This window comes from Podarcis bocagei (assembly GCF_964188305.1).
Source record: "Podarcis bocagei genome assembly, chromosome: 5".
Classification (NCBI taxonomy): Eukaryota; Metazoa; Chordata; class Lepidosauria; order Squamata; family Lacertidae; genus Podarcis; species Podarcis bocagei.
The window spans coordinates 54,310,316-54,327,098 of NC_138129.1; the positions used below are offsets into that span (position 1 = coordinate 54,310,316).

Consider the following 16,783-nt stretch of genomic DNA (forward strand, 5'->3'; position numbering starts at 1 on the left):
CTCTGGTGGGTACTGCTCTGGTTTCATGATGAGATGAGCCTTTATAGGCAACTGTATATATCATTTTGACCAGATAAGTGGCTAGAGGTATCCTGGTGAACATACCAAGTTGTCAAGCAGACAATAGACAATAGGAATGCAAATATTATTACTGATGATGATAGTAATACAAAACCACACCCTGAAAGCTGGAGCTGTAAACATGATACATACACACATTAATATTCGTTTGAATATCTAACATGAATCTAAAATATATATAAAAAAGATGAAGGTTCTATTGGATCAATTTCTCTTGGTGCAAACTTCCCAGTTGCACAGAACTCTTCAGCAGGTGGATCAACAAGGTGGATTTCGCAGCCTGGGTAAAGAACAGAGGCCAGGCGGCCAGGACGCCAAGAGAACCACGCAACATTTCTCTCAGCAGAGCCCAAATGCAAGGTGCGGGAAAGAGGTTTGTCCTGGCTTTTAGATGCGCGCAGCTGCCCTGAAATTCCAGTGTGCTGGGTGAGCGGATCGTGGCGTTGAGGCGCCTGCCGGCTTGCTTCTAGCCCAGGCGAGGCGCCGTTTGCAACAGTTCCGCGGGGGCCACGCCCCGGGGAAGAAGGCAGAGCCAAGTGCTGCCCGGCGGCAGAGATCGCGCACCGCCAGGCAGCCCGGAGCGCCCGAGGTATGGAAGAGCCTTGAGGGAGGCTCCCCGCAACGCGCCCAGAGAATGGGACGGGACGGGGCAGGTGAGTCCTGGACATCTGCAGGGCTGGGCGCGCCACCCTCACCGCCCTGGGCGAGGCGGGTGGGGTTTGCCTAGGGTTCCCCTTACCCCTCCCGCCCGAGAGCGCCCTCTTGCGTTTCTTGCTCCCTTACGAGCGTCTGTCCAGCGCAGCCGAGATATTGGATCAATGAATCAGTGGGTCAATGAGACTTTGGGGCGAAGCGGGGGGGGGGTCAGGTTGTATCTCCACCCATCTATAGGAGGAGCCCTCGTCTAATCCCCACTACACCCTAAGAGTTTGGGGGGTGGGGATCGCGCGCAGCTGCCCTGCTCGACTGTGTGGGAAAAGCGAGCTGCGTTGTTCCCAGGAGCGCTAAGCTGATCTGTCAAGGGGGAAGCAATCTGGGACGGCGACGAGGGTCTCCCTGCCATGTCTTGGCTCGGCCCGAGGTGGTTTGCCATGAAGCAGAGAGAAGATGCCCTCTGTTTCTGACCTTGTATCCCGGGAGACCAGGCTCCCCTCTGGTCAAGTTATTTTGAGGGAGAAGAACGCGGAGTTTCGGCCGGCGAGTCTTAAAGAAACAGGGGCCTCATTGTTCCAAGTCTGATCCAGGCGGGCGGGGGGGGGGGGGGAGAGGCGGCCACTGAGGAGGAAAATCCGCTTTCTTGCCTCCCTGGTTTGCCCCGCAGTCAAAGGGCCCTGAGTATCCGTTTCTCCTCTTTTCAGCCAAACATGAAGGGGAGGGGGGAGAGACTTCACCCTTTTTAAAAACAGGTGGGGTGGGGGGATAGGACTGCTCTTCAGAGTATTTTGTGTGCCGCTGGACGTAACAAAAGAAGGTAAAAAGATACCTCGTGCTGGACCGTATTCTCGTGGGTGAAAGTGCGTGAGCATCAGGGCAGCATTTAGCTCTTCTGGGGGAGAAATGAAACGTTTCTCTCATCGCCACTGGCTGGCGGCGCGAAGCAGGTCCAAGGGAGGGTATCGCTTTCCATCTTTTCGGCCGGGTTTCCCACAGTTCCTCAATTGCCCTTCTCTCCGAGTCACTTGCACCCCCAGGACTCTAGGGGGCAGCAGTCCCTGGGAGAGGAATGGGTGGCTCTGTAAAGGCTTGATAGCTTGTTTGCTATATTTTTGTAACCAAGCAAATAGTAAACTTCACTAAAGGTCACCAAGGGTGCACTGCGCAGAGCAATGCCTGTGCTGGTATAATTGTTACACACCAGGCAATTCCCCTGAGGCAGCTGCTTTCTCTCCAGGGTTACATACTTCCCCTGGCACAGAATTGGTTACTGGGGGAACATTCAGCGTACAGTGGCGGCACCAGTGTGTCAGCACCCCCAAGTTCTACTCCTCCTTTGAAGAAGAGCTGGGGAAGGCATAGCCAGAGCTGGTCCCAGAGCCAGTCCTAACATTAGGCAAAGTGAAGCAGCTGCCTCAGGTGGCAAATGCTCAGGGGCGGCAAGCAGGTATTGGAGGGTGGAGCTGTGCGTGCTACAGGTGCCTGCCCTCGTGTGGTGGAGGATGCTCCCCTGTCACAAATGTTGAAGTAAGATTCAAGAACCTGTCCCGTCAACTTCTGTACATGGAATTGTGGTGGGCAGGGGCGCCATCTGAGGGGGGTGGAGGCCGAGGGCACCCCACATTTTCAAGTAGAGGCTGAGCCACCTCAAACTTCCATGTCAACCGTGCACACGCCGTGTGTGCATGTTGTGCGACGTCCTCGCGTCACTTGTGCAAGTCGCACAGCATGGACGCAACACATCATTTGTCTGTCCTGGCCCAATGTAGCATGTGAGACTGTGGAGGGGCTGCCCATGAGAAGGGAGCAGGTGAAAAGAGCAGTGTCTCTCACAGGGTTACAGTGTGGGATATAGGCATCCTATTGCAAGATATCGCAATGCAGACCTGGGTGTAAGGTGTGGAGCAGGGTAGGGCAAGCAGGGTAGCTTGCCTGACGGGTTAGAGCCATTGCTAGGATGTCTGAGCAAGAAGTATGTGGTGACGATAAATTCTGAATCACTGTTCAGAGGCAAATGAGATGCTACACCCCACCCCTTGCAGGCAGACAACTGTGGTCTAGTGTACATGGGGAGTATTAAAATACAGTAGGCAGTCTTTCACCTGCACTGTGGAGCGGTGCAATGCCCAGCACCCGTGAGCATTCTGGCCATTTGTTTCTGCCCGCAAGAGAGCTATTTTACCCTGGTAACAAGGCTGTAAACAGAGGTCTAGCGATGGGAAGTGGCCACCTTAGGGCAGCATTTCACAATGCAGGAAATGGTGAGAGTGTGCCTGTGAGTCAGCTGCATACCTGGATTTTGTGCTTTCAGAATAACATGGAAACGGAGAACTCATGACCTCCCCTAGCAGGGAGAGGGTCAATGCATTCTGCCTTACTTTGAAGCTCATTAACTTCCCTACCAGGGATATATGATTCAGCTTTCCATGTGCATGTTATGCTAGAAAAGGAAGCGGGAGAGAGATGTGCACTCACCACCTGAGAGAGCTACCTGGACCAGGTATGGGAAATGGGGTAAGAAGAATAAAACTCATAGCTGACCCAATAATTTTGCTGCCTGGGGCAAAGGACAATATTCCCTCCTCCTCAGTTGCACACACAGATGCGGATTAGACTAGCAACTGAATCCTACTTCAATGCTTTTGATGGGGCAGCATCTCTCACTAGCAGGATAGATTAGTGGGTAGGGCAAGTGTTGTCATGCTCACATATTGCCTGTGGGCTTCCTGTGGGCATCAACATGTTGACCATGTTGAGAACAGAATGCTGGACTAGATGGGGCTTTGGTTAGATCCAGCAGGGCTTTTCTTATGTACTAATGGGGTGCAGGCCAGGTTGCATGACACACACACAGCTCTGTCCTCCAGCACCTTACTCCCACGCTGCTTGACACCTATATGCTACCTGCAGAAAGTAATGCTGTGTTGCAGCTGCTGCACCAATACATATCACATGATTGGAGTGTGTGATGTCTGTGGGAGTTCATGGCCTGGGCTGGGTAGCGCCTCTTTGCCTGCTCACAGTTGTGCTGTCTGTGACACATTGGGAGAAGGAGCCTAGGGGACACAGCAAGCATTCCCACTACTGGGATCTTACTTCTGCCAGCTCAAGGAGGATGGTTGCTGCCGCCACCATCCAGTATCCACTGCTCGAGGCAACCGCCTCAATTGGCATAATGTTAGGGCCGGCCCAGAGGCTGTAAACAAAGGGATCACAGACTGCCTTGTGAATGCTATGGATCTAATCTAATATCCTGTGCCTAACAGCAGCCTGAGTCAGATGCTTCAAAGGAAATGGTACAACAAAAGCACATTTGTGAAGCAAGCCATCCATTGTCAAGCATATGATTTTAGCAACTAGAAAATTTCGGGTCTGCGTCCCTCCCACAAAATTGTACCTTAACAGATATTGTTTTGGCCTGACTACCACGAATTTGTTTCAATTTTTGGGGAAACTCATTAGTACTGTACTAATTTACATCCTATGATTCCATGACAAATACAAATCTACAGTTTAATCATGACCCTTCTGGAAAAAAACAATTTTGCTCCTGGCCAAAATAGTGCAGGTTTCTGTTCACACCAACAGAGGTACAGCTGCTGCTCTTTGCCGCTTTTACATTTCTCAGGGAATCGGGCACTAATTTTAATAAGCTACTTTACGAGTTGGGAATGGTCACTGGACCTTTAAGGACAATAGCCTGGGGAGGAAAAGCTGACATCGTTGCTCAGGAAGAGTCCAGGGAGGGACCCTATTCCGGCCCAAGGTATTTTAATTGTTCCAGCACTGCCTAGATAAAATCAATGTCTCCTGAATGGGTTCCAAAGCACCACAGCTTCCGATTACACACAATGGCAGAAGCATAACATTGTAGAAACACAAGTAGCGGCTGGCTTGGCTATAAGATGGGAGGTTGTCAAGAGAGACAAATAAGAAGCAATTTAGCTTTTAGAAATCTAGGTCTGAGGTCTTAAAAGCTCAGAATTAAGCTGTCCCACATCAGAACAATGTAAAATACAACTTTAAAAACACCTTAAAACAAATTACAATTGCAACTAGAATGGGTCCTAAATTTATTTATATCTCTCAAGTGTCAAAGGCAAGGGTTAAGAGGTGCGTATCTTCAGCATAGGATGAAAGCTGTACAATGAAAGTGCCAGACACACCTCTGTGGGGACTGAACTCCACAATGCAGGGGCAGCCACAGATAACTCTCTCTCATGGGTCAACCCCACGCCTGAGCTTCTGAGGGTGAAGGACCTTAACACCCAAGAGGTGCTGCAAGGAAGGAGACTGTCTTTCAGATATTTGGGACTGAAGTCATTTATTTATATAAGTGAAATGGCATCCAGTTACAGCAGATAAATGTTGTAAATACATGATATATATATGAGCACCAGTTTGAGGTTGTGCCTCCCCGCCCCTGGAATCTACTAGCAAGAGTTTCTACATGGTACATTCTAGTCCAGGGATTTCCAAACTGTGTGCCAAGACATGCCTTAAAAAAGTTAAGCCAGTGTTTTGGATTCATCCACCACTCTCTGCCTGTTGAAACACAGAGGCCCCAAGCAGCATTGATCCTCCCTCTTTCTGCCCATACATGGGCAGTGGCATCTTTCCAAGGGAATGAGTCTCCCTGACAGGCATGAGAGAATTCCAGAAACATCACCATTGCCCAGGAAGCCTGGCCTCATCCTGAACCCTTGAGTAAAGGGGAAGAGTGGACAGAGTTGCGGGCAATCTTGATCATTAGTTGCAAGGATGCCTGCCCATCGTTCTGGGAGCAGACCAACAAAATCTCTCTCTCTCTCTGTCTTTAATTAATTCATATTTTATTGGGAAAAAATCAAATATAAAGCAGTAAAGTGATACAAATAGAAGAAGAAAAAGGGAAAGGAACAAAACACAGAACTGTGTAAAGGGGAAAATACATTATATGAATATATACAGTACAAAAAATACCCTAACCCATACATTCTTTTATAAATTTGATATTATCCTAATAGAAATATTAATAGTCTACTACATTTTGTATAAATTTGTTCCAAATATTGTCATACTTATCCAAGCAGAGTCTATGACTGTAAGCAGTCCGTTCATAGGTTGCAAGTGTTATCATATCAATCCAATCTTTATTCTTCCAGTTCATCAATATCAGCCTCTTGGCTACCATTAGAGCATCTCTCTTGAGTGCAAGGGTAAATTGTGCTTTCTGTTCTAATCCATAGAAAAACCCAAACACCCTATTCCAGGTTACAAAAGCTTCAGAAACACAGTTCCAATCATTCTGGTTTCCTTTTTTCCATACCATCAGAAGGTCAGTACATGACCGACAGAGAGGAAGTAGTGCACTCTAGCAATTTGTTTTAGACTCTGGACTTCTGGGAATGCCCTTTTTAAATTATTATGACTTTGCTCGCTTCAAAATGTAACAAGACAGCCCTTCTGTGTTTGGGGGAACCTCTTGCTCCTTCTGCGGAGTGGAGCCCCGGGCATCAGCCCCAAAGCCCTACCCTGATGGCATCACTGCAGAAGGGTTTCTCTGCAGCCAGCTTTCCTCTCCCCTTGTGAAATGTTTATTAGAAGCAGCCTCAGATGCACTTAAAATGCGTCAGGCACTCAGTGAGATCGCATTGGGTTCACTTCCCCTGAACTATGTGCTGTCTGCCTAACCTTTGCCTATTAGAGTGGATCCTTTCAGTGGATCCTTCTGGTCCCATGAAAACCAGCCTGCCTATTATATTACTTGACCTATGCACTAACCTTTTAAGGTGCTCCATATTGCATTCCAGAGAAACTTTTCATTAATTTTATTTATTTATTACATTTTGAGCCTACCTCTTCTCCAAGGAGCACAAAGTGGTATAGATGGTTCTCCCACTCCCAATTTTATCCTCAGAACAACCCTGTGAGGTACGCTAGACTGAGAGAAATGTTATCGCAGCAGTTTGGGACAGCGTTCGAAACTCCCATTGTTCTAGGCGCATTTTGCGACAGGGAATTTAATGAACATGAACAGTTTCTGAGCTCTTAGGCGCAGTACTGCATCTAAGATTTCAGATTAAAATTGCCACTGTTACTCAGATGTAAGTCCCAATCAAGTTCAATGGGGCTTCCTCCCAAGTAAAACGTGCATGGATTGGGGACCTGAAAACTTTCTTTTATTTTAAACCCAGCATGTTTTGTTTAGGTTTTAGTTGCCTTGTTTAATGTACTTTTAATGTATGATGTGCTTTTAATTTGAAATATACTAGCCAGTTAGTTACGATGGTTTAAGTAGTGCATGTTAAAGTGTTATCTACCTCAGACTCCCACAGTGATGTTTAAAATCAAATTTTGGAGGAGGATCATTGAAGGACCCTTAAACCTAAGGTTTGCAAACTGGACACTCAAGGTGGGTGTCTCTGCCATCAGCTGTATAGGCCTTTAATATGTGTTAATTGTGGTGCCAAAAAGATATATTTATATGAAGGAAAGATGGTAAAGGAGAATCCAGGGCTTGTCTGCAGAGTGGAAGGAAAAGAGGACCTTTTTCTGCCTCCCCACTTCCAGCCACTCTCTGAAGACTGCAGAAGGGACCCTCTTAAGAATATTAGTTGGGTGGGCAGGGAAGCATGGCTTTGTTTTCTGCAGTCTTCAGATGAGGACTAGACCATGTGAAAAATGAACATAAGATTTTAGCCGCAGTTCATTCATTTTCAGCTTCGTATTCTTGTCATAAAAAAGTGCGGCTAGACATTCCGTTGTTGCTCCTATAACCTAGGTTTAAGGTGCCATTTAGCTCCTAGCTTTCATATCTCAGTTTCTAACACTGGTTTGGGAGCTGTTTTTGTCAATGGGTTCATCCCACAGTGGGGCAGTACCATTTGAAACCCAGGACCACATGGATGGGGCCAGTTTGCGGCTTTCCCCACATCACAGAATCAAAACTCCTTCTGGGAGGATAGGTAACAATTCCAAGGAAAGGTCTTCATGCTCAGCCCTGCCCAGGCTGTGGTGAGTAATATCTGTACTAAGGGCTCGCTCACTCCTTGAAAAATGCCTCCCGTGGTGCTGATATAATGACTAAAGGCCACCATAGCAAGAGTGTGATTACTTCTCTGAGCTGTGTTAACAGCAAAAATGGAGCTAATCACTGTTTGCAAGGGATTTGGAGGCAATTCTTTGTTTGCATTTGGTCTGGTTGCTTCAGAAACCCTATCAGAGTGAGAGTGCCTAGGTAACCAACACAGGAAGGGCTGAGGGAGACACCTCAATACAAGTGGCAGGGAGTGGTTGGCTCTGCACTGAAGATTAGTGGGGCAAACTTAGAGGGAACACAATTACTTAGATCCTTCTTCCTGACTTCCTTAAAGAAGGAGAGGAGAATGTGTGGCATTCCAGATATTGCTGGACTACAGCTGCCACCATCCCTGACCATTGGCCATGCTGGCGGGGGCTGAAGGGAGTTGGAGCCCAACAACATTTAGGGTGGTAGTCAATGCTAGTCTTAGGTACAGTAGACCCAGCCTAGCACTTGTGTGTTCAACCTTTGTGTTTCATGGCCTTTTGCAGCTACTGGAAAGGGACTAGGTTCAGGAGATGATAAATGCCTTCCTAGCACAGGGAATAGTTCCAGCTGCCAGGAAGGAAGAATATGCAAGACCACTCCTGAAGGAAGCCTCCTTCGATTCAGAGGATTATAATACTAAACAGTTGCAAATGTCTCTTTCTTGGGCTAGGTGTTCGAGTCAGTGATTGATGGCCAATGAAAGCACTAAATTATGTGTCTGGATAGGTTTGCTGGAACAGATGAGTTTTTAGCAAGCATCTAAAACAGTATAGTGAAGGGATGCCTGCCTAGTGTCAGTAGTTCCAGAGGACAGGTGTTGCAATACTAAAGGAGTGGCTTCCTGCAAATCGGAATTATATACAGTGGTACCTCGGGTTACAGACACTTCAGGTTACAGACTCCACTAACCCAAAAATAGTACCTCGGTTTAAGAACTTTGCTTCAGGATGAGAACAGAAATCGTGTAGCGGCAGTGTGGCAGCAGCAGGAGGCCCCATTAGCTAAAGTGGTACCTCAGGTTAGGAACAGTTTCAGGTTAAGAATGGACCTCCAGAATGAATTAAGTTCTTAACCTGAGGTACCACTGTATGCAGAATTCATCATGCGAAAGGCTGGGCTGGATGAATCCCAAGTCAGAATTAAGATTGCTGGAAGAAATATCAACAACCTCAGATATGCAGATGATACAACCTTGATGGCAGAAAGTGAGGAGGAATTAAAAAACCTTTTAATGAGGGTGAAAGAGGAGAGCACAAAATATGGTCTGAAGCTCAACATAAAAAACCTAAGATCATGGCCACTGGTCCCATCACCTCCCGGTAAATAGAAGGGGAAGAAATGAAGGCAGTGAGAGATTTCATTTTCTTGGGCTCCATGATCACTGCAGAGAGAAAAGCAACGACAAACCTGGACAGCATCTTAAAAAGCAGAGACATCACCTTGCCAACAAAGGTCCGTATTGTTAAAGCTATGGTTTTCCCAGTAGTGATGTATGGAAGTGAGAGCTGGACCATAAAGAAGGCTGATCACCGAAGAATTGATGCTTTTGAATTATGGTGCTGGAGGAGACTCTTGAGAGTCCCATGGACTGCAAGAAGATCAAACCTATCCATTCTTAAGGAAATCAGCCCTAAGTGCTCACTGGAAGGACAGATCGTGAAGCTGAGGCTCCAATACTTTGGCCACCTCAGGAGAAGAGAAGACTCCCTGGAAAAGACCCTGATGTTGGGAAAGATGGAGGGCACAAGGAGAAGGGGACGACAGAGGACGAGATGGTTGGATAATGTTCTCGAAGCTACCAGCATGAGTTTGACCAAACTGCGGGAAGCAGTGGAAGAAAGGAGTGCCTGGTGTGCTCTGGTCCATGGGGTCACAAAGAGTCGGACATGACTAAACGACTAAACAACAACCAAGTTATAAAGCTGTAAATTATGAAGTTTAAATGTACTCCTATCAGCCTCAACCAACAGGCTATATATATCCAGGCCCAAATTTGGACATCCTGCTGCCTGAATCTGGTCAGTAGTAGCTGCCCTTTCTCATACCAGCAACTTAGCACTTGGAGGAGAGTCATGCTGTTCACTGTGACTCCACAGTGCCCCCAGTGACAAGCGTGGTGTGATTAAGGTCACCAGGCTATTTGGGGGGGGGGGGAGTACAGGTGCAGTGGTGTAGCACAGTCTTCCTCAGAGCCCTTGGTTGCTGATAAGAGGAGGAGAGCACTCAACCCTTTGGCCTCTGGGTCTTGATCCTTATCCACATTCAAGGAAGAATATTGTTCTGTGATGCCACACTTGTATGGTAATATGCTCCAGCGACCAGCAGGGGCACAAACCAGTGATGTCATCAGCCCACGCAGCCACCAGAAGCTTCCAGGTGTGTGTTCCCATTGAAATGCTAGGAAGTAATGGAGTTGTTGCTTCATAAGTTATAATTGCAAGAATGGAATAGTCAAATATGTACCACTCTAAGCTCCTTTCGCAGTGAGCTGAAGCTGATACTCATTACAGTGGTACCTCGGGTTACATACACTTCAGGTTACAGTCTCTGCTAACCCAGAAATATTACCTCAGGTTAAGAACTTTGCTTCAGGATGAGAACAGAAATTGTGCAGCGGCGGTGCAGCGGCAGCAGGAGGCCCCATTAGCTAAAGTGGTGCTTCAGGTTAAGAACAGACCTCCAGAATGAATTAAGTTCTTAACCCGAGGTACTACTGTATAGGTTTCACTGGACAGGGGTTAAATTTCCAAAGAGGGCATATGAACCCAAATCCAGCCCAGTTAAAACTTTTAATAATTTAATTGAACGTTTACTGTGTTTAAGCATACATTGCCCCTAGGGGGTGCTAATGCATTAAATAAAATGGTATTCCTGGTTCTTTAAAACCTAATTCACATTATAATATGAATTTTAGCTCAGACACATTAATATTTTCTCTCTCTCTCTCTCTCTCTCTGTGTGTGTGTGTATTAAAAATACCTATGCATTATTTGTGAATTTGGTGAACAACTACTGGAATCCAATTTAGAGGCAATGGCACTTCACAGATTATTGTCTTATATCTGTGAGTGAACCAGGAACAACAATGTTCCCATCTAGTTCCCACCTGTAACCTGTGAGAAATCACTGATGCTTGTCATCTTTTTGCTCTAGGTCAGAAGAGGTGGACACTCATACTCTTTGGCGTGGTCCTCTTAGCAAGAGAACTCGTGTTAGGAGCTCTGGAAGAGACGTGCAACTGCAGTGCAGAAGTTGATTTCCAGGAACTGCAGACCAAATTGGCTCCTGAGATGTGTTGCTTGAATCTCACCAGGACTAAAATCAACTCCTTGGACTGGAGCATCTTCGCCGGAACTGCGGGTTTGAGGGAGCTCTACCTATCAAACTGTGGCATATCAGACATTATCAACGCAGAGAATGGCTCTTCTACATTGGAGATTCTACACTTAGACCATAACCAGCTAAGTTTGCTCCCAGATGGTTTCCTAAGAAATGCACCCAGCTTGCGTGTCATTCATTTGGAGAGCAACCAACTCCAGAAGCTGCCTGAGTCATTCCTGAAAGCATCTGACCAAATCCAGGAGGTCCACCTTGCCTTCAATAACTTGTCTTCCCTTCCCTCAGGGATTTTCAAACCCTCCCTCCTCACGCTAGGTCTCTCCAACAACAGCTGGCACTGTACTTGCAGCTTGCTTGAAGATCTGGAAAAATGCCTACCTGCACCATTTAACGTTGAGGTGGCTTGTAGCACCCCAGAACGTTACCATGGCATGAATCTCAGAGATATCCCTAAGCAGGAGGTGTGCCGGAACCATAGCCTAACGGCTCTCTTTGTTTGCCTGCCTGTGGTGGCTATTCTGGTTCTGGTCACCTGGTGCTTTTGCAAGCGGCAGAAGAAAACCAGCTACCATCCTCACGCCGGGAAGGAATGCCGTCTGGCTACAGTGGAGAGGAACGGTTCCAAAGAGCCTGGGGACCATCGCTGCTACATCCCATGTGAGCTGCCTATGGCATCGGCTGCAGAGAGCGAGAAGAACATCTTGTTGAGGAACCAGGTCTTGCTTAAGCCTTCAGCTGCACTACTAGGGAGCAGCAGGGACCTCTATGAAGAGGTGGAGATCAAACTGGGAGCTTCTGATGATTCCTTGGTGAAGGCCAATGGGGAAAGCCTTGAGCGAGATAAGTCGGGATCCAAAAAACCGACCGTTGCAGAGGAGGGTTACACAGGTGGGGAGTCTGAAGCAGAAACAGTGAGTGTGACAGACGTTCTGAAGGATTCTGCAGACCGTGAAAAGCTCTATATGAACCAGTCGGTAGATTATTACAACCTGGTTCCTGGCATTGAACTGGAGGACTCGGACCACATGGAATATGAGAACATTGACCTTTGCTGAGGCTGCTTGTTGAGCCATAGTATGATAAGAACACAAAATAGACTAATTCTTATCCATTTTATGAAAGGGGCAGCAGGACCACCAGCTCCCAACATTATGCAAACTTCACAAATAATGAGAGTTCTCTTGTAAATGATTTTGTGTTCCGGGATTATTTGTTCTTCTTTCTTCTGAGCCTTTGGAATGACACAGGTGTTGTTATTAATATGCCTAGAAGAACATTTGTATTAGGGTCTGTTCCAGTTTGGGGTGTGTGTGATGGAGGGACAGTATGAGCTGCAGTTTCTAGCCCTTTGATAGAATTAATTTTTTTTAAAAAATTGCATTGCAGTTTCCAGTAGAGGAGAAGATTTCTCATGATCTATCCTCCTTCCAGGAAATAAGATGCGGAACACAAGACTTGGGGGCAGCGGGGAGCCCATATGAGCAGGGATGAAGGTTGCAAACTGGGACAGGATAACAGCTGTGCCCATTATTTTTTAATCTGCCATTTTATTTAGAGAATTTTTTGGCATTTTTAGATTTTTTTGGGGGTATTACATATCCTTGCCTGGCTTTGCCTGAAGCTCCCACCTAAATCTCCAAACTGACTCTTCACTGACGTCCTTTTCTGCTGTGTGAGCTGGTCTCTGCAGTTTCCCTGTCAAACACCAGTCATAGATGGGCTCTGCATTCCAGGAATCTCCTCCAGTTATTTAAAGGCTCAGGTTTCCTCTGCAAGGAGGAGAGTGACATCTAGTGGAAAGGTCTGCACATAGCTACCTTTCTTTCTGCCGTCCTCCAAACATTGAAAAACTTTTTCAGCATATTTTCACTACATCCAATTAACATTTCTCTGATCTAAGTTAAGTGCATTCGTTTCCTTCTGTTTATTCTCATGGAACTTGCTATGCATGCAGCCTGATCTGGGGTGACAGGTAGGTGGGTGGGTGGTCCTGCCTCTTGTTTTAAAGATGGTCTTTTGGCCCCTTCTGCTTTTATGATTCAGCAGCTGAGCATCACAGAAATTTATGTGGCACAGAGGTTAATGAAACTAGAGTGGCTGGTTAGTAGAAATCAACATATGAAACTCACATACAGAGAGAGTTCTTGTTTCATGTTTTCCCCTTAGGACTGCCATTGGCAGGAGAAGCCACAACTGGCAGAATTCCCCTTCTCAGCACCGGCCCTTCCATTTGCCAGACAGAGGCAAGTACCTCAGGTAGCAGATGCTGGGGGTGCAGATCAGTAGCAAGAAGTTGGTAGACAGCGTGGTGTGTGCCAAGCTTCCTAAGCTGGGCTTCTGCTCTCATAAGCTTTACTGGCTCTGGCTATAAAGGCAGCACATAACCATCATGGCTTGTTGTTGTTGTTTAGTCGTTTAGTTGTGTCCGACTCCACGTGACCTCATGGACCAGAGCATGCCAGGCACTCCTGTCTTCCACTGCCTCCTGCAGTTTGGTCAAACTCATGCTGGTAGCTCCAAGAACACTGTCCAACCATCTCGTCCTCTGTCGTCCCCTTCTCCTTGTGCCCTCCATCTTTCCCAACATCAGGGTCTTTTCCAGGGAGTCTTCTCTTCTCATGAGGTGGCCAAAGTATTGAAGTCTCAGCTTCACAATCTGTCCTTCCAGTGAGCACTCAGGGCTGATTTCCTTCAGAATGGAGAGGTTTGATCTTCTTGCAGTCCATGGGACTCTCAAGAGTCTCCTCCAGCACCATAATTCAAAAGCATCAATTCTTCGGCGATCAGCCTTCTTTATGGTCCAGCTCTCACTTCCATACATCACTACTGGGAAAACCATACCTTTTACTATACGGACCATCATGCCTACTAGCCATCAATAGCCTTGTCCTCCATATATTTGTCTAATGCTTTCTTGAAGCCACCTAAGGTCGTGACCATCACTGCCTCCTCTTGGTAGCTAATTCCATAGCTTAACTGTGCACTGCATGAAGAAGCACTTTTATCTGCCCTCCAACATTCAGCCTCATTGGATGTCCACGAGTTCTAATGTTACGACAGAGAAAGAACATTTTTCTATCCGCTTTCTTCACATGATGTATAATTTCATAAACTTCTGCCATGTCACCTAAAACGTCTCAAATGCTGCAGCCTTTCCCCATAGGGGTGTTGCCCCATCAGCTGCTGTAAAGGATACTGAGATGCCACCAATGTGAAGATAAAATTCAGTTGCCAGCAATCTAATTGTGTATGTGGAATTGAGAGAGAGAACGTACTGTACCTCAAGGCATAAAATGTCCTCGGCAGGTTTTGTCAGGGTCTAGGCGAGGGTCTCCAGCTGTTGTTGGACTACAGCTCCCATCATCCCTAGCTAGCAGGACCAGTGGTCAGGGATGATGGGAATTGTAGTCCAAAAACAGCTGGAGACCCAAGTTTGGGAAACCCTGTTCTAGACTGAGGAAGAGGCACCTCAGGCCTGCAGGGTGTCTAATGCATCTCTCTCTCTCTGGCCCCCTGGCACCTCTCTGGCACCTCAAGTGCTTTTCCCTGGTTAGACCGTGTCCTTGAATTGTGATATTGTAAAGCTCTTTCTACCGTGTTACAATGCTTCCCGGTTTTCTCAAGAGCAAGATGTATAGCTGTATAAATGTATTCCATATGACAGCGCTGCTTCCCAAAGAGACACTGGGATCTTAACTCCCCATCGTTATAAACCACATTACACTGAATGCAAAAGACTTAACATATATTTTTGTCCTGATCTAACTTTTGCAGTAAACTATTCAATCTATGATCTTTCTGGACTGCATCCCTTTCAAAAAGAGAAGAAAAGAATACTAGTGTATGGGGGGTGTAAATAACATGGAATAAATGGGTATGTTCTACCTTTTGTAAGAGTTTAACAAAGATGCAAAAGTGTGTCTTTTTCTTGCTTTCGTATTGCTGTTATATGTACGGACATGGCCCAAGACATTTTGCCACCTGAGGAGGACCAGCAAATGCCACTCCACCTCCTCCTTTTTCTGCACCCTTACTCAGAATGAGGCATTGTGGAACAACTGGGTGGGATTTGCCTATTGAGACAGACATTCAGCAGGTGCAACATTAATGACTTACTATATGCTCTTCTCATCAAAGATCTACAACAATGGAATATGCTCTGTCCTACCAGGCAATACCACCCACCCACCACAACTTAGCCTAATGCAATCCAAACCACAATTGTGTCACAACTTTTGTGGATGCAATTTGGTCAGCTCTGCTTTAATGCTTCCTCTTACTACACTCCCCCCCACACACACACACCGGAACTGGCTGGGGTAAATAATTCATTGTAATTTTGAAAGGCATTACTTAAATTATCCAACAATCTTCAGATAGCTGAACTCCGAAACAAGAGGGACAGGTGGGAAACAGGTGAGTTTGCTTTAATCCTGAAGAAGAACTGATAAATTAGATTTAGATCAGCAACATTCTGCTTATGACAAATACTGCCTTGTACAGAGTCAGGCCATTTGTCTATCTAGCTCAGTACTGTCCATGCTGGCTGGCAGTGGCTTTCCATGGTTTCAGGAAAGGAACAATTGCAGCCCTACCTGGAGATGCTGTGGATTGAACCTTGGGACCTTCTGCCTCAACTCTGCTACTGAACTATGACCCTTCCCTAAAGCAAATGAGAAAGCTCTCTTGAAGGATGGATTTACAAGCAGCAATAACCATTGCCATCCAAGCCTACATCCCCGTGGGATAAATTACTTCTTTATGACACCGCGGAGCTGTAAATTCATTATCTGTGTAAAGTCCAGCTATGTTTCCCAGGGGAATTTTCACAGAGGATATATATATTTCATCCATTCTTCAAAGACAACTGTTAGCAACAAGTTACTAAGACAGGGTGTGAAATGGGAATCAATGAACAATGATGTAGGTCTCCTGCAGGCAGGTGTTTCTGAGCTAATGCTCCTTGCTCACTCCTGTTCTCTGTTTCTGGCACCAGGATGTCTGATGCAGGTTAATCCACAGCCCTTTTGTAGATGTCCAGTGAGTGAGCTGGGGATGAGGGAGGAACTGTGATCAGATCCACTGTGTCTTCCCTTTCTGCTATTATTTTATTATGGTCCCCCCCCCCATCTTTTCATCAAAACAAAAATGCCTTTAGTGCTGAAACCATAAGGAACACATTAAGGAACATTAACATTCTTTGGCTGAAACCCTGGTCACTCATTAATGGAGATCCAGAAAAGCCAAGGTCACAGCAATGCACTGGCAATGCACACCTATTTATGTGGCTATGTTCTTTATGCACATAGACACATGCTCATCCTGTAAAGTGTGATGAGTGCCTAAGGCTGCACCCGGAGATCAGCTTCTCACAATGACGGCTGCGTTAGTTTGGAATTGTGGAAACCTTACCAGAATTGTGGAAACCTTACCAGAATGCATGATCTGTACAGACAAGAGCACACATGGCTTGGAGTAGTATTGATATGATATACATTACAGACATACCTGGTGTCTTGAAGCATCAGTAGTCATTAAGGTTTTCATTTGTTTACTTATTTATTTAACATAATTCATATACTGCTTGATTGTCATAAAACATCAAGTGAGTTTACAAAAAAGTTAAAAGCTGGTTTTTAAAAATGTTCAAAAACTACT

At 46.2% G+C, this 16,783-nt stretch overlaps 1 protein-coding gene across 2 annotated transcripts; it reads left to right on the plus strand.

Annotated features, from left to right (window-relative positions):
* The first annotated feature begins 583 nt into the window (after positions 1-583).
* Positions 584-15,014, plus strand: LOC308586526 (uncharacterized protein). 2 transcript variants are annotated; one of them, XM_081193219.1, is made up of 2 exons: positions 584-734; positions 10,940-15,014. In XM_081193219.1, exons 1-2 carry the CDS (start codon positions 716-718, stop codon positions 12,178-12,180), a joined length of 1,260 nt encoding a protein of 419 aa, XP_081049345.1. In that variant the 5' UTR covers positions 584-715; the 3' UTR covers positions 12,181-15,014. The 2 variants fall into 2 exon arrangements, with proteins under 2 accessions (XP_081049345.1, XP_081049344.1); XM_081193218.1 differs by lacking the exon at positions 584-734 and adding an exon at positions 9,900-10,162.
* The last annotated feature ends 1,769 nt before the right edge of the window (positions 15,015-16,783 follow it).

What these genes read in the sequence shown, in the direction of transcription:
- LOC308586526 (XM_081193218.1), top strand. Translation starts at nt 10,072, where the DNA reads ATGCCACACTTGTATGGTAATATGCTCCAGCGACCAGCAGGGGCACAA. An exon ending in CAGCCACCAGAAGCTTCCAG is followed by an intron (nt 10,163 to 10,939) that starts GTGTGTGTTCCC and finishes TTTTTGCTCTAG; the next exon opens with GTCAGAAGAGGTGGACACTC.